At 47.3% G+C, this 21,632-nt stretch overlaps 1 protein-coding gene across 10 annotated transcripts in view; it reads right to left on the bottom strand.

Annotated features, from left to right (window-relative positions):
- The window catches only part of FRMD4A (FERM domain containing 4A), an 814,406-nt gene that overhangs the window by 193,165 nt on the left and 599,609 nt on the right, over nucleotides 1-21,632 (bottom strand). For all 10 annotated transcript variants that reach the window (XM_086919678.1, XM_086919676.1, XM_086919675.1 and 7 more), the window contains exon 5: nucleotides 775-859. In XM_086919678.1, coding sequence (XP_086775804.1) covers nucleotides 775-859 — 85 coding nt within the window. The remainder of the gene's footprint in view (nucleotides 1-774; nucleotides 860-21,632) is intronic.

Below are 21,632 nucleotides of genomic sequence, written 5' to 3' on the forward strand. Positions count from 1 at the left end.
ACCCCAGAGCAGAGGAAGATGCGAGGGTATGCCCTTTAATAACAACGTGCAGCTAAATCAGCCACTCTAACCCGATTAAGCTGTTTAACATATTCTCTTTAAATACCCCTCCTTCCCCTCTACCTTTCTGGAACACTTCCCCATACTGGCCATCTCCTGCTACAAGCCACCCTATCCCGATCGAGCATTTCAACGCCCACATGGCCAACCCACAGGCACAGGCGGGGGGAGCTCCACAGGCCCTTTGTCTCTGAGAGACAACTTTTACATCAACAAAAGAGAAGAAGGACCAACAGCCTCACCAGCGGCCAAGCGCCCCGCTGACGTCATAATTCAGGTCTGCTATTCTTTCAACAAGTACTTGGGGCGCACCTCCCTTTCCGCTGAGCATTTAATTCTAGAGGGAAATGATGTCAAAGTTTGGTTCCAGAAGGTTCTCCCAGGGTCGTGTTCATCCAAATCCCCAAACACAAACCCTGTCTCCTCTCTAGGAGTTGCGGTCGATTAAAATTCAGGAGTCGCCGCCATTTCCAAGGCAACTCCTGAATGCGCAGACATATTTAGCTGTTGACTGTGTTTGATTATGTGCTCTGACATTCTCAATGCTGCACGTGCTGGCATATTCATCTGCGCTGATATGATCTCCTGGAAACCAGTGCTGAGTGTTGTCATGGCGTGTGAGAGCCGCTGCGTGATACCCACCCGTTCACAAGCAGAGCTCGGCCATAGCTGCCTTTCATTTCCGTCACTGTGATTATGCTGCCAAGGGCTTACCTTATAAATGCAAGACTTTGCGTTCAAGAAAAACAGCTCTATCGTCGCATTGTCCTTCAAGTACGATATGCTTTCAATGTAGAACCTGAACAAACAAAACATAGAAGTAAAGCCAAAGTTAATACCCACGTTCATTTTTATTCAATTTTTTTAGTCAAAGTTTCTTGAACCACATTCATTTATTTCATACTTGAGACAGAAAGGCATATTGGATTGTTTTTTTCTAAATGATTTTCTTGATCAATTATTGGAGATTGGAGCAGAGAACATTGACTGTGGACATTGACTGTGAACCCATGCAGAAATCGCACAGTTGTCATATTTCAGTTTTCTACATTTGGAAGGAGTTGAAACTCATTTTCACAAAGCATGAAAACTACAAATATGATATTCTCTTTGTTGAGAGTGAGTTAAGGTTGCGTACACATGCTCTGTACCATTTGACCTAGTGTGTCACAACTGATGGTAACAAATGTCAATTAGCAGTCTAAAGCGCCTCCGAGGAACACTGGACTTTTTTAACATTTAAAAAATTCTGTAAAATGTGCTTTAAATAATAATTAATGATTAATTATTGTCTGAATTTCTGTTAACTATACTGCAGTACTCTGGCCCTCTCTGCAAGCGCGTGTCCATCACCGAATCTGACGCAAGTAACATTTTGAGCTTTTAAAAATCCTCTCCTCCTTGGGACACCAGTATTGAAAAATTCATCGACCTCAAACTCCCAGTAGTGACACCGATCATCACCAACACAATCATTACCCCTATGCAGCGGAGACATTCCCAAGTCCATAACATTCAATCATAGCATGCATCCTAAATACACCTTCTGTGGACCCTGATAGTCTAGCTTACTTACTACAGACCCACGTCCCATTGATGGTAAGTCTCTGGAAACTGTTGCCACCCAACAACAGTTCTCCCATCTGGATTGAAATATTCTTCTAAATGACCTTCAGCCTGGCTTCAGACCTGCAGGGTCACAGAAGCCAGCCTCTATGAAACTTTATGGAAGAAGATCTCAATTCCAGCGTCAAGGAGCGCATGATCATACGAGACCCCCTCGGCCGCCTCTGACACCAATGACCATCAGGTGCCGAGTGAAGGACCGAGAACAGGCTGGCATCAGAAAACTGTGTCGACGTGCTTGACTTCATTCCTGCAAAACATACTCTTCAAGTCAAATTGTTCCATTCTTCTACTGGATATTTCTTTATACAATTATATAAAGCATGAGCCTTGTCAGAAGGACTGCAAAAGAGAGTAGCCTCACTATTCACTAAGAACAAGGGATTGAACAGCACAAATCAGGGGCAACCATAGTACAAAACATTTATTATTACGTCATCAAGCATTTACATTGCTATTTTATTGGCGATGAGATTGGGCACACAAGGATTTGGAGCAGTTGATGATGGAAGGTTTGCAGTCAAGGATGCGGATTGAGTCAATCCAAGATTGAACTGGTAGCGGTGCTGGTTAATGAGAAGAAGCGATGAGGAGAAAAGATTACGTTTTAAATGAGTGGCCATCCAGTCGTGAACACATTTAAGAGTATAAGCTAGATGGAAATGCCACTGAGAGAAGAAATCTTAGGTTGTACCGGCATATCATCTGTATATGATGATAAAGGATCCCCGAGTTCTTCAATATGATGCCAACCAGTTCAATATATAGGTTAAAGAGTAGGGGCCAGAATGGAGACCTGTGGGATCCCTTCAGTGAAGGCAATCGACTTCAAGAGACAGGAGTATATTTATATCATTGTGAGCGGTTTGCCAGATGAGATGTCAACCACTTGAGGACCAGTCCATCAGTGGCCATACATTCCGTAAGGGTTTCAATGCGCTTAGAGCGGTTCACTGCATGCAATGCAGCAGACAGGCTGGGAAGGACAGGAGCTGCTCTGTTCTATGATGAGGAGCGCGACGTGCATAATCCATGACCTGGCGCAGTGGAACATCGAATGTGGGGTACATCAGAGTTCTGTTCTGTCGCAAACGCGATCTAATTCTAACACTGGTCCCCTGGCTGACATCCTAGAGTCCTACAAGGTAGGGCATCATATGCATGTAGATGATACACAGTTGGACCTCAAGACAAACCCGGCAACTCAGGTTGATCATGGATAGAGGTTATTTGGTTGAGTATTAAAAGTGTTAAACTGAATTCGTCAGCTCAGGCCAGAGGAAATGAACAGTGTCTCTCCTAGCTCTTTGGACAGAACACACAATTTGAGTGCAAACTTTAATAATGGCCTATCACGTACCCTTCAGATGAAATACCATCGCCAAATGTGATTTGCACCAATTACGCCTGTTAGAAAGAGTTCTGTAACCGGTCCACTGGCAAAAGATTGCTCAGATATTGCCACAAGCCTCACTGGGCTAATTTCAGACCTATATTATTTCATAAGCATATAGGCTGGTCTCTTATGCATACTGCTTTCAAAACTCCTTAGAGTTCAAAATCAGGAAGCTCACCTGTTATTTGATCTGAAACATGACCACATCACTCCAGCTCTGAACTTCCCCCACTGGCTCCCAGTAAAAGAAAGAGTGACCTTTAAAATACTTTTGACTCATTCACAAAGCATTCCATGGCCCCTCACCAAACTACCTGTCAACCCTATTGGACACTTATTAATAGATAATAGGTTTCAGGTCAGCCAACTAGACCCCTGAGACACTAGAGATAGACACTACTAGAGATATGAGAAATCGAAAATAAAATGTTTGGCAAACTGAACAGTTTTTTCCTTTGGCACTAGAGGGCAGCAAAGCCCTTTCTGTGCTAACATGAGTATTCCCAAATGTATTAAATAACTGTATAAAAAAGGATGTTGTGACAAAACAAGGCCAAGAAACTCCTTTCATGAATCGAAGTAAAGAAACACAGATTTCCACGGCATGGCTCAGAGTATGCCATTAAAGATAGGACTCCGAGAGGAAATGCAAACCCAGATTGCCTGCAAGCAGTAATACAAGCTCCCTAAATGCAACGGCAGGCACAGAGCTGGAAAAACGCGGTACACGCGCAGAGGGGAAAGTGCCATTTGAAAACAAATTGATTTGGCATAAAACCTCTGGGGGCATTTTCCCCCTCGTTGTACAATGTGCCCACCACTGGAAGCACACCATTGCCCTATCACGTTCTTGCTCAGGGAAAATCAATACAAGTTATGGGAGGGCAGCCAGTCACTAACACATTGCGGAACACAACAGCACGCTGTGAAACACAACGGAACATGTTTCTAATGTTAGGCGTCCTCCAAGGTATTGATAGACTTTTCAATGCACGTTTTAAATGTATTTTTGTATTTTTACCGTGAGGACAGTGCTTTTTATGGAATGAAAAAGCAAGTGGAGACTCTAAAAGGAGTGTGGCAAAAAAGCACAACTATGAATTCTTTCCAAGAGGCATAACACTTGTAATTAATTAAGGGCATGCCTTAAAATATGTGACCTAAAACCCCACGATTTAAATACAGATGAATAAAACATCCCCAAGGTCTATGGAAGTGTGAGTGGTCTTCAGAGTGTCTCACTCACTCCCATGTCACCTTTACACCACTTTCCTCTGCAGTCTGCCACTAGGGTAGTCACTTATGCCCTGTTTCTACCCACATCTCTCTGAAATCCTCAATTTACATATCTCAGAGATCATCTCCTTCCACTTCATCATGGTCTTTTCCCTCTGTCTTCTGCAGCACTTCCTCACTTAACCTCCCCTTTACCATGCCGTTTCTCGCCCTATTTTGTATGCGTACACACACTCTCGCTGATGTAAACGCAGCATTTTCTTTTCCTCTGGTGTTGTCATTATTTCGATAGCTGGGTACCCCCTTCAGACACTTTCACAAAAAAATGGTAATTACAGTTATCACATATGTGACCATCGCTCCTTGCACTCTGTAGAGAGGCCATGGACTGGATGAGCATTTACTCTGACCACCTGTATGGCCTACAGGCCGGTACTGTAAGAAATGTGCACTGCCTTCAGCCTCAACTCCAGACCTCTCAATTATGCACTGATATGCGCACCCACCCACAGCCTAAACTGACTAAGGCAACTATTGGTGACTCTGTATTAAAAAATCAGATATTCCCTCGAGATCCTGGTTCAACAAAGACCTCAAGGCAGAAAGAAGACAACTGAGAGCAGCAGAAAGACTCTGGAGAACAAAACGTTCTGCCTCCCACAGTGTACAGCTCAGAGATGAACACAAAAAAGACGCAATCCTGGGATGCCTCTCCACTCGCAAGAGATATAGGACGTTTAACGTGCTATCGGAGGACGACATCTCAAAGATGACTGCAAATGTCAAGCCCTCCTCTCATCTTGAAGATCCTCTTCCGTCCTCCCTGGCGAAAAGCCTCAACCATGCCCTAACCCCTCTATGGAACAAAATAATTAACAGCTCTCTGAGTAATAGGTTAATGCCAGACTGCCTCAAACTAGGACAAGTCACCCAGTTGCTGAAGAAACCAGGAGCAGACCTAGAAGACCTCAACAACTTCAAGCTCATCTTCAACCTTCTCTTCCTGGAAAAAGATTCTTGAGAAATACATTCTCTCCCAACTCACCCAAAACACTGATGCCAATAATTTCTATACTCATTCCAATCAGGTTTTAAAAAAGGATGTAGCACGGAAACAGCCCTACTGAACATAGTGGATGACATACACAAGTCACTGGACTCTAACAGAGGCCGCCTACTCATCATCCTAGACTTATCACAGTCGATCATAAGCTGCTTCTAGAATCACTCCAAAATGTTATCGGAATTGGCGGCCTGGTCACGACGTGGTTCACCTCCTATCTCCATAACCTCTCCCAGCTAATAAAAAATCAACAACTTGACCTCAGACACGTCTCCCATAACCAGGGGTGTCCACCAAGGCTCAGTCCTCTCACCTACACTCTTCAATATATGCATGGAGCCCCTCACCACTATTCTCAAACAAGCAAACATCCTCTACCACCTCTATGCAGATGACACCCAGATCTACCTAGAAATATCCTCACTAGAAGGCATACGACGACTTAACTTCACTCTCGTAAAAGTCCAAAACTGGCACTCACATAACCACCTGAAACTCAACCAAGATAAGATGGAAATCCTACGCCTATCCAACAAAGGACTGACTTCTCGGGTCCAAGAGTGGACAAACTCCATCAAGTGCTCCTGTGAACTGATGTTTTCTGATTCCGTCAACTCTTTGGCGATCTCCCTCGACCCAGCCCGAGCATGAACCAACACATAAAAATACAGCTAAGAGAGCATTCTACAGCCTAAAACTCCAACAAAATCAAATCCTTCCTCCCCCCAACCAATCTAAAAACCAATACACAATCGACGGGACAACGGGTATGCCACCATCACAGGCTCCATGAAATCAGACCTAGCCCCCCTAAGAGCCACACATAATGCTGCAGCTGCAAGATTGGACACCAGAGCAAAAAGTCATGGCCACATCTCCCCCTCCCTAAAAAATCTTAAATGGCTCCCGATCAAAGCACTGTGCTGCTTCAAAGTGGCCTGCCTCAACCACAAAGTCCTCCACACCAGTAAACCAGCTTATCTCGCGTCCAAACTCTCTAAAGCAGGCCAGACAAGAAATCTAAGTAGCACCAAGACTCTTCTCCTCGTCCACCCGAAAAAACACAAACAAAAAGCCCTCATGCGCTCCTTCTCAGGCAATGCACCCGAGATCTGGAACTCCCTCCCAGTGCATATCAGGATGAATCCCTCCTTTACGGGCTTCAAAAGAGAGTTAAAAGAACTTTTCTTCAACCGGCACTCCAACCCTCCAGACTCCAACACTCAATCCCTCCTCTAAACTCTTTCCCTCAAATCACTGTTTCTCCTCCACAAACTACCGTAAGTCGCCCCTCAATTAATCTGTATGGTATAATCTATGCTCTCCTATCATGGCCTTGTCTGTTGTCTGTGTCTCTGTCTGTCAAGCGCTCCGATACCCTCAGGTCTTGCCAGCGCTATATAAAACTCTTTAAATAAATAAATAAAAGGGCTTTTACAGTAATTGTAAAACAAAGCAAATGAATATAGAGCCAGATAGGGACCCGCTTCAAAGCCACTTTTTAATTAGTCAGGTGTGCTACATTTAAAGCCCTGCTTGGAGAGACGGAGGTCGTCCATGGGGCTTGATTTGTTCTCTGCTTAAGACAGAGGCTATAAAATGTATGAAAAATTTTCAACGGGTAATCAGTGACATAGCAAAAATGCTATGGAAACTACTACAAGCAAAATAGGTTGCAACCTGCCACGTTTCGCTTATAAAAACACAGCCACAATCAGCGACCTCTGACATGCATGTGCCCAGGTGATTTAACGATGGCTCCTTCCTTGTGGTCCTCCTAATTCCGATGGGGCTGATAACAGCAGGTACTGGCTGCACTGGAATGATGAGATCTGCAGAAACATTGTGGATCTTGTTACTTTCACGCAGCACAATTTGTGAAATTAGGGGGGAAATGAGGAAGTACTGGGGGAATCCAACCCAAAATGACTGAATACCCAGTAATTTCCCAAATTTCTTAGTAGAATCTCAGGGATCAAGTTATCATGGACTTGATTTTCCCCACCCCAGTTTACCTATATCATCACTATCAGTAACTTTGGGGATTCTAGAACCCTCTAGTCATGATTCATCTTTGGAATCAGAAATATTTTTCATAGTCCATGCTTTATTAAGCAATTTCCATCTCCCCTCAGATCTCAATAATTAAAAATACTGAGTAGAGCCACACTACAGTTCTAATCTGAACCACATGCATCTCCCATCAGGTAGACATTTTGAATCAAACTTTTAAAAAGAATTTAAAAAAAGTTGGATTGAAAATAGAATTAATTTTAAATGTTTCTAATGGACTGCAACTGAAAATGAGAAGAAACTAATGTAATGCATATGATCACTTCTGATACATGCAAGGATTTGTGGAACCAGGCTGAAAAAAATGAGGTAATGGAGATTAAACATGATGAGTGTTCATACAAACAGAGGTAACAGTGAAACCCACAACGCTAAAACTGAACAGAACACAGATCAAAGACAGGAACCCCTGGTTCAACTGATCCCTTTACAATGAGAGGAGGTCCCTCCAGCAAACAGAATGGAACTGGAACAAGCATTTGCAATGCAATAGGTCTGGCATTATTAAAGTTAGAGCTATTGGCATTGTAAATGGCAATGCCTTTTATTTATGTTTTTGCTTTTAAAACATAAATAAAAGGCATTGTCATTTACAATGCTAATAGCTTAAACTTTCGCAAAAGTGAGACCTATTGCATTGCAACAGAATACAACATTAGGTGTAGTAAAGAGCACAGAAGATTTCAAGGGGTAGAGGGAAGTGAGTGAGACGGACAGGCGAGAACACGACTGGAGGGAGGGGAAGGTTTGCGTCACAAATTAAACTCCAAAGAGATACTAAATGAGAGCAGGAATAATGACACGAGAAATATCAAAATAACTGAAGAAAGAGCTCATAGGGAGATACAGGAGAGAGGGGAATTTCTAGCGTGAGAGAGAAAGAAAGGAAAAGAGAAGGGAAAAGAGAACATGGGTAGAATAAGACACAAAGGAGAGGAAAACAAGTAGGGAGTGAGAGAGAGGAAGAACTAGACAGAGGAAAATTGAGAATGAGGGGTGTTTACAGCCAGAAAGAAAGGGTATAGAGATGGAGAAAGGAAGACAGAGGTGGAAACAAAGAAAGGAAAGATGGTGTTATAGATGTATAGACAGAAATACAAAGAGCTAGAGAATAGGACAAATAGTTGCACTTGGTGATATGGGAGGTGAAATGAGGGACTAGAGAAAGGAGTGACAGAATGGAAATGAATTATATATGTTCCTGTTAGAGAAGGTTAGCACTGGGAGCGCTTTAATTTCACTTTTAGCCTTGGGAGCGCTTTAGTGCTTGCAGCCCTGGAAGAGCGCTTCATTTTCTGCCCGTAGCGCTGTAAATCGTATTTAGCGCTAAGAGCGCTTTATTGTTGGGAGCCGGTGCCCACCCGGCGTGGATTTGTCCCACTAAATTGTTATTTAGTCTGCGAGTGCCCACCTCGCTTATGTGCCGTTTTAATTCTACTTCGGCTGCCCACGCCGATATTTGGATTGCCTTGCCGCCTGCCTGTCTAAAAACGGGCCGCCGCGCTGCCCGCGGCGACCCGGAAGCTCTTGGCCGGGCGGCCAATCCGCTCGCGGCCGACCAGAAGTCCTGCCTCCTGAGGTCCGGGAGAAGAAGGCCTGCCGGCGCATGGAGCGCCCTGCCGGTCCTGGGTAGCCCGGGTCCCCAGGAGGGGGCCCGGGGAGAAGGAGGAGTGACCTGAGGGAGCCCCGATCCAGAAGAGGAGACGCGCCGTGAGGACCAGAGCGCGAGAGGAGCCCCGCCGGAAGAGAGCAGCCGGTGGGGACTCCGTGCCTGCCTGTGTGTATGCCTGGGGAGGGGGGGGTGGGGGGGGGGAGTGTGTGCGCGTGTGTGCGCGAGGGAATGTGTGTGCGCATGCGTGACTGTGTGTGTGATTGAGAGAGAATGCGAGGCAGGGGATGTGCACGGCGACGTGCTCGCCCTCGAGGAGGAATCTGAGACAGCGAAGCGCGTGGGCGATCGCTGTCTCACATTCCCCCAGACATGCCAGCAAAAGATGTCTTCGCAGACAAAGCATGCATAGCATGCTTTTTAGGTCTGCTCGACCTAAAAAGCACCCTTCCGCAGACCATCTTAAACTTCTCCGTCAGGCCAGAAACGCCTACAACAAAAAAATCATCAACTCTAAAAAAGAATTCTTCAGAACAGAACTGGATAACGCTAAGAATAGACCTCGCAAATTATTCGAGTTGGTCAAACACCAATCCAACAAACTAGCTAAGTGATCCAAAGAAACCCCAATATCTCCAATCCCAATGCGAGCAATTCTCCTCCTTCTGTGATAAAATCTCTGCCCTAGGAAAGGAACTCATGTCTGATACCTATTCCCAAACCCCACCGGTTCTACCTCCCCACTCCGCGCTGCCCTCCCAGACCTCCCTCAAAAACCAAGCGTTATGGTCCAACTTCAAAGTCTATGATGAACATTCGGTCTCAAAAATTCTTTCTTCTTTGAGCCCCAACAATCACTTCAATGACCCTCTTCCGTCAAACTGCCTTGCCGCTGCCTCCCAGGCTATCATCTCTTCTTGGACGACAATAATCAACTCCTCTCTCCTACAGGGATCGATTCCCGACTCTCTCAAAGCCGGCCAGGTTGTCCCCATTCTAAAAAAACCTACACTAGATCCTGCTTCTCCTGACAACTACAGACCAATCTCAAACATTCCTCTCCTAGCTAAAGTGCTGGAAAAATGTGTACAGCAACAGCTGAGCCAACACATCACCAACTTCCACCTTCTAGACGACTTGCAATCTGGTTTCAGACCTGGGCACAGCACAGAAAGCACACTCCCCCACATTGTGGATGATGCCCTTCAAGCCCTTGACTGAGGCAAAACCTGTATCTTGATCTTCCTTGACCTATCCTCGACTTTTGACGCGGTTAACCACGAAATTCTCCTGAATCGCCTCAAACTTAGGATGGGCCTCAATGGCACCGTTCTGGTCTGGTTTATGTTCCTCCAGAACCGATCTCAGAGAATACTGATCAACGGCAACCTATCTGCTTCCTTCCCGATCACAGTTGGAGTTCCTCAAGGATCAACCTTGTCCCCTACCCTCTCCAATCTTTACCTCGAACCGCTCTCAGAGGTGCTGCGCACTGCCAATATCTCCTATCACATGTATGCCGACGACACACAGCTCTACATCAAAATCTCTTCTCCAGGGGATATCCATTCCCTGAATGAGGCCCTGAAGCTGACTGTTCACTGGCTCACATCTAACCAGCTTAAACTCAATGCCAAAAAAACAGAGTTCCTCTTGATCTCTCCTTCTAACGCCAATACAGACATTCAAGTTTGGATCAAGGCTATCACAGCGCTAAACTGCTCTCCTACCATTGTGGACTCTGCTAAATCCCTGGGAATTACCTTAGACGGCAACCTGAACATGCGGGGCCACATCAACGCGATGGTCAAAACTGCCAGATTTCACTTGAACTACCTACGAAGCCTGAAACCTTTCCTCGACCCCCCCAGATCTAAAATGGGCAATTCAAGCCGTAGTCATCTCTAGGCTAGTATATGGTTGCTCCACCCTCGCAGGCCTACCCAAGATCTCTCTGGCACCCTTGAAAGCCTGCTTCAACGCCGCTGCCAGACTTCTAACTGGCTTTTACAAGTTCAACCATATCTCGCCCCACCTTAAAGCTCTGAACTGGCTTCCTCATGAGGCCAGAATCCAATTTAAGCTGGCTTGCTTCACGCACAAGGCTCTCTATTCCAAGTCCCTTGCTTTTCTCGCACAGAAACTTGTGTTATCCAGAGGAGCCTGAAACTCCTGGTTAGCCAGAGCCCTTCTGCTCCAACCTGCACGCTTCAAGAAAAAAAGAACGTACAAACGGGCTTTCTCTGGGGCCGCCCCAAGAATATGGAACTCACTCCCACCTGCCATCAGATGAATACTGTCTCTAGCTCACTTAAAAAAGGAGACCAAAACTTTCCTAATGGGCAAATTCCTCTCCTAAAGTTCACTTTACAATCACCTCCGTAACCTGACGTTACCTATCTTCACTGCACTATCCCTTGGCCTCCTCCCTTTATGTTACCCACCCTGTACTTCCGAACAATCCTCCAGGGTGATGAGACTGCTTTCTAGCATATTGTATCGTTTTGCTCCTATCCCATAAGGTAGTCGGATCGTATGATTGTTTGTTTCGCCATATACTGTATCTATTTGTTTCCCTATCCCTTGGCTCTCCTCCCCCTTTGTCCTGTATCCCACCTGATACTACTGTAAAGCACTCTGATACCCTCACAGGTCTGATTCACGCTCTCTAATACACTAAAATAAATAAATAAAATAACACCACATGATGCATAAAGTTTGGGTTTCGTTAATATGAACTATTTTAGAAGCATTATGTACATAATGATGTTAGCTAAATCTAATGACTTACTTTGAATGTTTAATTTTCAGAAATATATTTAGGAAAATCCAAACAATAAATGCTCTAGAAGAAGAGCTCTTGACGCGCCTCGAGTTAATTCACAATCATTTGTAGACAAAGCATACTTTGCAACATTTTGAACAAATTAATATGTTTTTGTTAATTAGATTTGTTAGAATCAGTTTTGAAGGCTAAAAGACTATTGAAGAGCCAGGGTAAAGAAGATTTCCTGTCTTTTTGAGTTGCATTTTTACTAAGAGGTCAAAAGGCAACAGTACAGCACCGAAAGTGGTTTGAAAATCAAGTCCCTTTTAAGAATTGCACATAATATGGGCCCTCAATGAGTTCATGTGGCTGACAGCCTGCACCTCCCCAACTCCAGTCTCACAGGAACTGTGCAACGCCTTAGCTAACCATTTTAAGGATAACATTGAGAATATCCACAAGAATCTAACCAACTGCCCCTTCCTACTGGCTCTTTACCCATCATTCTCTCTACCTATAATTTCTCCACTACCCTGGAGCATTTTAAACCCACCCCTCTGGAATCAATTTTAGACATGAAGAGCAAGATTAAGTCAGGTTCCGCCTCTGATCCCTTTCCTCCTCACATATTAGTGGGACATGCCAATTATCTGATCCCTGCCATCATTGCACCGTGTAACATTTCCCTGGATATTGCCACTTTACTTCAGGTGTAGAAAAGCACACACATTTGTATTCTTTAGAGAGAAAGTAACCAATGATGATAAGCGGGTGTGCTGGCGAGTACCAGTCAGCGGCCCCCTTGGTATTACGACCGTGAGGTGCTTTCTCTCTTTTCCACACCTTTTTGTAGTTTATGGGTGGGACTATGATGGTAGGTTATTTTTTTATTGAGACACACCACAACACTTGGACTAAAATGTTTGAGAGGGAGTTATAAACATTTATTAGACCCCTCCAGTATTGGAACTACAAATTTGGGTGTGATCCCGCGGGGTCAGGCCTTGTTGTGATTTAGAGTGCGTTGAGTGGGGGGTGGCCTGTCCTTTCCATCCCCCTGTAGCTCCCATTGTTTTGATGGTTGGAGTGTTGGCAGCCAATCAGAGTGTAGCTCGTGCCCGGGAGGGAGGCGCGAACCCTCCTCGGTGCTCAGATATCGAAACTTTATTTTTCTAATTTCTCAGCAACTACTGACAGATTTACACCATTTAACAACAAGCATTTACAATGCAACGGTCTCGCCTTTGCAAAAGTTAGAGCTATTGGCATTGTAAATGACAACATTTTTATTTATGTGTTGGTTTTGAAAACAGATAAATAAATGGCATTGTCATTTACAATGCCAATAGCTTAATCCTTCGCAAATGCGAGACCTATTGCATTTGCACCCACACACACACACAGAGCCACACACACACACACACACACAGCCACACACACACACAGAGCCACACACACACACACACAGCCCACGAAAGTATGCACAGCTGCGCTGGTCTAATGTCTTCAAATGACAATCCAAGAGCTATGTATGTTCTAATCATATGTTATGCAACACATGCAGGGAGGTTTACTGTACATTCACATCATCACAACTAACACCATAGCACAACCAGTGGTTCTGAAGAAACAAAGCAACAAGTGAAAGAATACGAGAGTCACGGCAGTGGCACAGTATGGTTAGTATAGCTAGCCTGTGTGTGGGAGTAAATCGAGGCTCGGTGATTATATTTTTATGGATATAGATTAATGTAATGAGCCCAAGTTCGCCTCCCATTAAGTACTCTACCCGATAATAAACACAGCTTTATTTGACCACCACAGTATATAGGTTCCTTAATTACACAAAAACCTTGACGTTTACATTGATTCCCCAAGCACAAGCTTTTAACTATGCAGCGGCTGTTAAGGTAGCCAAGCCTAGACTACAAGTAACTCTGACTTCCATGCCACTTCCGGGAAAGCTCAGCAACAACTAGTTTTGATGTCTCCAAAATGCAGTGAACCTACTGCAAAAAAAAAAAAATTTAAACTAAATCACTGGCCCTCTATACAGTACAGGCAACAGTACAGTACCCTCTAAGTCTCTGAGGTAACTGCATCTCTGTGCTGGTTATAAGTTTAAAATAGTATAGCCATAATAATGCACCTCTAAGGAGTAGAGTACCCCGCATTTCCCAACAGAATAGAAACACAGCCTTCTGTGTAGTGTCAGAAACCTTCCCTCGGTATACGGTGCCACCCACCACTGAGTACCAATGTATCGGCACCGTACATTCCAAAACACACTCCTGAGTGTACAGTGCTCTTTATAGTCTGTGTGCATGCACACCTACAAGTGTCTTTTAGCCTCCCACAGGGAACCAAGCCCAACAAGTGCACGGCACCATTCAGGCCAGCACCTGTGTGCACCCTGGTAGACTCCTCGCCACCAATATCCAGCACCATTCTTCAGAGTACTCACACGGCGAGTCTAATGTCGAAGTTATCGACAGAATTTACACTCCACCAGTGCATTATGCATTGCATTTCAGAACATAGTGTGGACAACTTATTCATTTTCACTTAGGAACCACCACCTTCGACAGTGTCCGCCGAACTCCTCAGCTATGCTTGAGTATGCAAGCACCTGCGTCTACACCTTCTCGCAGTAGTGCCTTAAGAGTCCCAGCTCCCCCCAGGACGTACCTGCGTAGAAGCGGATGAGGCAGGCGATGTTGGGCTCCAGGCCCTCGTCCTGCAGCTGACTCTGCTGGCGGAAGCCCAGGAGCTGCAGGTAGTGGCTCTGCAGGTGCAGGGGCTGTTTGTGCAGCCGCAGGTGGCGGGCCGGCTCCCCGTGGAGTTGCACATACAGGGTGGGCGGCTCCCCTCCGGGGGCGGCATCCGGGCACATCTCTTCGGAGGATAAGGAGGCGCTGCCCCAGCCGGGGCCCGGCACACGCAGCGCTCCCGAGGACCCGAGCGGCCCGCCGGCGGCAGCAGGTGCCGCGCCAGCTCCGCGGCCGTGGTGCTGAGGGTGCAGAGCACGGGTTACGGGGGAGCAGACGCCGGGGTCCAGGGGGACACGTGCAAGCAGCCGCGGCCCCGCTCTGCCCGCACCCACTCCTGTTCGGTTGGCTGCAGCGCCGAGGAGCCAGCGGTGGAGGAGGGCAGGCTGCGGCCGCAGGAGACTGCAGTAATGGTCACCATTTTTGGAAGCGGAAAAGACAATGATTGCTATTTATGTACATATCAACCTCCTTTTAGGCTTTTTTGAGAGTATCTTGTCACTCGATTTTACCTAACAGTTACTACTCTAAAATGGCCACTCACACTCTATTTACGAGGAAGCCTTTCTCCACTTTAGCCCTTCTTTAGTTTGCATTCTTCACGTCCCTCTACCAAAATGACAAGGCAAATATGGGCGGGGCAACTTCCCAAAAGCTGCTACGTTATAGTGTAGATAGCCCAAGAAGGCGTGGTCATTACATTTCTTTCTCCTAATTGGTTATTGATGAAATTCACACACACGCAGGCTGTATTCTTTGTGTTAAATTCAATTAACATTGCAGACCCCAATGTGTACTCGATGACGTCTGTGCTTGCCTATTGTGATGAAGTGGTAATCTCACACCCGAAAAAAGAACTCCAATTCTGTTCAAAGGAAAACAACCGTCTTCTTTGTGTTAAATTCAATTTACATTGCAGACCCCAATGTGTACTCGATGACGTCTGTGCTTGCCTATTGTGATGAAGTGGTAATCTCACACCCGAAAAAAGAACTCCAATTCTGTTCAAAGGAAAACAACCGTCAGACGGTGTCACATTGAACGGTGAAGAAATAGGCAAGTCACAGCGCGAGGCAACTGTACAAGAACAGTGCTCGAGCCTTGAGAGAACGGAGAACAACAGCGCTGGAAACCACCGCTCAAAACACGCCCAGCAGCTTCGGAGAAAAAGGTCCTGGCAGAGAACCGTTTGCACATGATGTTTGCACACAGCCTTTTGTCTGTAAGCCCCGTCCTTTTCAGACTGGGGGGACGTGTTTTTGACTGTTGTACACAACAGTGAAAAACACGCCCCCCAATCTGAAAAGGACGGGGCTTAGATAGAAAGAATTTGAAAGAAGAACGTCACTAGGACCTCTTCTCCAATGGCTGGCCACCGTTTAGGAGGACAGCCAATGGAGAAGAGGGGCGGGGCTTAACCTCGCTAGTGATGTTCTCCCTACCCTATTAAGTCTCGCCAGCGAGCAGGCGGAGACCTAAAAAGAGCTCTTTCTGAAGACAAGCAGGCAGTGTAGCAATAGGAAAACTGCCCGCTAAAAAATTCCTGCGAATTTGCAGAGGGTGTGTGAATGAAAAAAAAAACGGTTTACTGTGCTTGTTTTTGCTAGCATTTCGGGTGGGTTAGGTCTTGGGGATAGGATTAATTATAATATAATGGGGAATTGGCGCACAAAGCCCCCTTCGCAGGCTGCTTTTAGCCCCGGGGACCCCATCCTCTGTGGTCTAGCCTTGAAAAAGAAAGGGGGTCGCAAGGCCCACCTCAGAGCTAATTTTTGGTCCACCCAGCCGATCTAGAAAATTAGGAGGGGGAGCCATAGGGCACTGCTCTCAGGCCGATGTTTGCCCCGGGAACCCCATCCCCTGAGGCTTGGCCACTTTTAAAAATGGCGAGGAGTGCTTCACAACCCCCCTCCTCAAGCCTCGGTTAGCCCTGGGGACCCCATCCCCCGGGGCCCAGCTATGCTTTCAATTGTGAGGGGGCCGCACCGTCACCCTCCTGGAGCCATTAATGACCCTGGAGACCCCATTACCAGGGCAGGCTCCTGCTATGTCCTGGGCTGCCAACCCCAGGGACATAGGGCCCGATGTAGGTAGGGCGTTACCGATCGGTAACGGCCGAAAATACCGATTTTTGGCCCTTACCGATCGGTAAACAGCCATCGAGATGTAGGGAACCAAAAACAGAAAGAATCGGATAGAAAACCGAATCGGAATGAGTACCGAATGGGAAAGAATCCGATACGTACATACCGAAAATCGGATATGTAACGAATCGGAAAAACACCGAATCGGATGCAAAGACCGAATCGGTCCAATTACCGATTCGTTAGTGACACCGAATCGGGAAATCACCGATTCGGTCCAATTACCGATTCGTTAGTGACACCGAATCGGAAAATCACCGATTCGGTCCAATTACCGATTCGTTAGTGACACCGAATCGGAAAATCACCGATTCGGTCCAATTACCGATTCGTAAGTGACACCGAATCGGAAAATCACCGATTCGGTCCAATTACCGATTCGGTACAAATACCGAATCGGACATGATCCGAATCGGAAAACATGCCGATTCGTATGATTCTCCGATCGGGAAATTCCCCGATTCCGACAGTTGGGGAGATGTAGGGAGGCACAGAAACACCGAAATCGGCTCAAAATCGGTAGAATTCACTCGGTATTTACCATGGATTGCAATCAGGTGGTAACCAACTCCAATCCATATAAACAGTCCCAAAATGCATTGCAACTTGCAGGATGGCAGCTTTCTATGTCATTGCGAGGCGGCTACGGCTACAGCAGGAAGGACAGAGGGAATGGCTAAGAAATGAACAGGTCTACAGACAGAGGGTAACCCTGTTCATGCTCACTGAGGCTGAGATCCTACAGAGATACAGGCTGGACTCTGACACCATACTCGAGCTCATCAGGGACCTTAAGCCATTCTTGGACCACCACACCCCAAGGGCACACGCCATCCCAGCGCACGTCCAGGTGCTATGCAGCCTACACCTGCTTGCGTCTGGCAGCTATCAAAGTGGAGTAGCAGCAGCAGGAGGGGTGAGCCAGAGCAGCCTGTCAAGGTTCTTCCACATATTCCTTGACGCCATGATAGACAGGATGGACCAATACATCTCTTTCCCTGCAACCCACGCAGAACTGCTACAAACTAAAGCTGACTTCTACCAGATGGCACAATTTCCCCAAATCATCGGTTGCATAGATGGCACACACATTCCGATTTGCCCACCAGCGGACACCGAATACATATACCGCAATCGGAAATCTACACACACCATCAACGTGCAGGTGATCTGCAATGCCAAGTGCACCATCACAGACCTGGTAGCAAAATTTCCAGGGAGTACCCATGACTCCTATATATTCCAACAGAGCGGCATATATGCACGGCTGATGGCTGGCGAATTTGGAGAAGGATACCTCCTAGGTGAGACACATCATCAGACCCCCATAACACATAGTAGGTAGGTGGAATACATGTATGCATGTGTCTAATGTGACCCCTTTCTCTTCCAGGCGACAGTGCATATGCCCTCCGCTCATTCATACTCACCCCCTACCTCAACCCCTCCACACCCAGCCAAAGGAGGTATAACCGGGCCCACATACGCACAAGGAATGTTGTCGAACGGACCTTTGGCATCTTGAAAAGTAGATTCAGATGCCTGCACAAGAGTGGAGGTGCAAGGCAGTATACCCCCATCACCTGCTGCAAGATCATAGCTGTATGTGCAATGTTACACAACCTTGCGGTCAAGAAGGGCACTGAGGTGGAGTTGTCTGACTACGAGGACTATGACGACGACGAAGCTGTGCCACTGACACAGCCAGCTGGGGTGTGTACGCCAAGTGATGGCAGATACAGACGTGAGGAGATCACTGAGAACTATTTCTGACTGAGTACAGATGCAAAGACAGCTAAATGTTGCTTGCAAAAAATCAAATTTTAATAGTGATGCACCACAGTTACAGCACTGATGTGCATCAAAAAATGGAGTATGTAAAATCAAATAAAGTCCAGGGTTCTGGTTTGCTCATCCCCCCTTGCCAGGCTATTTTTTGGCCCGCTTGCCAGACCCACTGGGGTGTCCCTCGGCCCCCTCCGAATGCCCAGCAGCATCAGCGGATCGCCTGGTGCTCCTCCGTGGTTCAGATGCAGCGCTGGCCGGGCTGCTGCGGCTGCTGCTGTCTCCAGCATCACCCAGGTCCAGGGCAGAATTGGAGGCGGTGTTTGATATTATCATGGCCTCCATGGCCGTGGTGATCCTGGCCATCCCCCTAGTGAGCTCAGCCGTATGCTGACTGAGCACAGATTCTTGGTTGGAGCTGCGATGGCACAGTTGTGCGGTCGCCGCTGCAAGGCGGGCCATGGCCCGGTTCAGCACCCGGGCATCCCTCCTGCGTGCAACCTCATGCTCCTCCTGTCTGGCAGATGAGTGGGTGATGGCAGTGGTCAGCCTGCCTAACCCTGCTGCCACCTCCTTGTTGCTGTCCACAACAGCCTGGAAACCCTTCACCAACTCCCCCATCTGCATGTTGTGCTGCAGGAGCTGGCGTTGGCAGGCCATGGTGGATCTGGCCTGTTGGCGCTGGATTTTAACCATCTGTCCCTCCAGGCCCAGGAACACACTGCCCTCCCGTGCTGGTGCAGCAGTGGTGGTGGTGGCACGGCGTCGGGCACTGCTGCTTCCGGCCTGCTGAGTGGGCTGGGGTGCCACTGGTGGGGGTGTGGTGCTGGCCGGTCCCGGAGCCCCTGCTCCCAGGACAGGTTGGACAGGTGGCAAGGCCACGGTTGTGGCAGGAGCTGGTGTAGGCGGAATGGTCTGCCTTGTAGGGGAGTTTTCTGGTGAGAATTGCAAGGGGGGTGTGCTGGGCAGTACTGGTGAGTGCACTGCTTGGAAGTCAATGACCAGGACTCCCTCCATTCCTAGCCCTGGGGTGTCTCCTTCCTCATCCTCCTCCTCCTCCTCCTGGCCAGCCTGGCTGGTGCTCGGCCCTGCGACTGCAGTGTTGGACGTTGCTGCTCCCTCTGCTGTCGCAGTTGTTCCGCCTGATGGGGCCCCTAGGTACAAAGAAGCATTTGTAAACTGAGTGCCGATGTATTACAGTCAGTACAATTATGGCATTCCACATGTCCTTGCATCTCCTTACACCGTGTCACACTGTTTCCTGTCTTGTGATTCTGCACTGACATATTTGGCTAACTTCTGCTGACTACATGTACCATGATGCTTGTCTCTTGTATGTTGGTGACAGTACAGTGCTGGTGTTTGCCTATGCATTGTGTCTAATGGGGAGGTGTCTGGTAGGGTGTGTCATGATGCGCATGCTTCTTACCTGTAGCTGTGGCTCTCGCAGAGCTGTCCAGGGTCCCGATTCCTACGATACTCTCCCTCTCGATGGTGCTGGAGACAATTTCCTCCAGCTCGGTGAGGGGTGGCGCCGGGTTGTTGCCTCCTCCAGTGAGTCCAGCCTGCCTTTGAATGTCAGCCAGCTTCCTCTTCGTGAGGCTGCGGATGTCGTAAAACCTTTTTTTCAGTTCCTCTATGGACCTGGGGGTGACACCCGCAGCATTCACCTTCTGGGCGATGTCGGCCCAGATTCTCCTCTTCGTGCTGTCTGGCACGTTGAGGGACAGCTTGCCAAACAGCTGGCGGTGCACCCTCACCACCTCCTCAACCAGCACCTGAAGTTCGGTGGTGGTGAACTTGGGCTTCCTCTTCTGGGAGGACTTCTGGCTTCCTGACTGATCTGCCATTTTCTCCTGTTCAGTTTGCAACCTCCTTCTCCCACTGCTGCTAACTGTGTGTGTTGGGCTCAGGCAGGCTTTCCAGAAACTTCCAGAAACTTCTTAATTAGCTGCACCTGCCAGGGTTGCCACTCCCTGTTTGGGTGGGGGAGGGGGAGCCACCTCATTGGCTGAATCGCCTATTGCCGATTCGGCTTTTACCGATTCGGTAAAATCCGAATCGGTATTATCCGATTCGGTAAAAGCCGAATCGGTTCATTCAATGCATTCCTATGGGCTTTTTCGCCATGGGTCTATGATTGCCGAATCGGATTTTACCGAATCGGCTTTTACCGAATCGGTATTCGCCGAATCGGGAATATCCGATTCGGTGGTAGCCGATTCGGTGATTTCCGATTCGTTGTTGGCCGATTCGGTACTTTCCGATTCGGACCGAGCAGAATCGGAACGTACTGAATCTCATTACCGATGCCGACCGAATCGGTATTCATTCGGTTTTTTTTCCCTACATCTCGTTTTCCGATTTCACAATACCGATTCGGCCCGCCTCGGTATTTTGAAATCGGAAAATCGCGTTTACCTACATCGGGCCCAAAGTGATTTCCCTGACCACACTGGTGCAGGCAGGAAAACCTGTGTTCGCTCTGGCTTGATGGGAGAAATGTCAATGCTGCTGCCAAGCAAGAACAAACAATAAGTCCTCTCCCAGTGGGCAGGAGCAGAATTTTCTGATCTTTATTTTGCCTCTTTCTGCTCCTTTCTCACCTTTATTTTGCCTCTTTGTACTCGGTTCATGTGTCTCTGAATGGGTCTGTGAGTGGCTCTGAGAGTGTTTTAGTTGGTCTGTGAGCTTGTTTCTCAACTTTATTTTGCCTCTTTCTGCCACTTGCTGGTCTTTATTTTGCCTCTTTCTGCCGTTTCTCACCTTTATTTTGCCTCTTTCTGCTCGGCTCTGGCCTTTATCTTGTCTCTTTCTGCTAGTTTCTGACAATTATTCTGCCTCTTGCTGCTCGTTTCTGACCTCTATTTTGCCTCTTTCGGCTAGTTTCTGACTTTTATTTTGCTCTTTCTGCTTGTTGTTGACCTTCATCTTGCCTCTTTCTGCTCTCTCCTGACCTTTATTCTGCCTCTTTCTTACCTTTATTTTGCCTCTTTCTCCTCGCCATGGGACCGCGGGGCCTCAAAGCCATTGTAGTCCCAGCTGGCTCTCTGCTTCCTGCGGGAGTTGGCATTGCTCTTGCACGAAGGGAGCTGCTAGAAATGC

Source organism: Lissotriton vulgaris, chromosome 1_1, assembly GCF_964263255.1.
Source record: "Lissotriton vulgaris chromosome 1_1, aLisVul1.2, whole genome shotgun sequence".
Classification (NCBI taxonomy): domain Eukaryota; kingdom Metazoa; phylum Chordata; class Amphibia; order Caudata; family Salamandridae; genus Lissotriton; species Lissotriton vulgaris.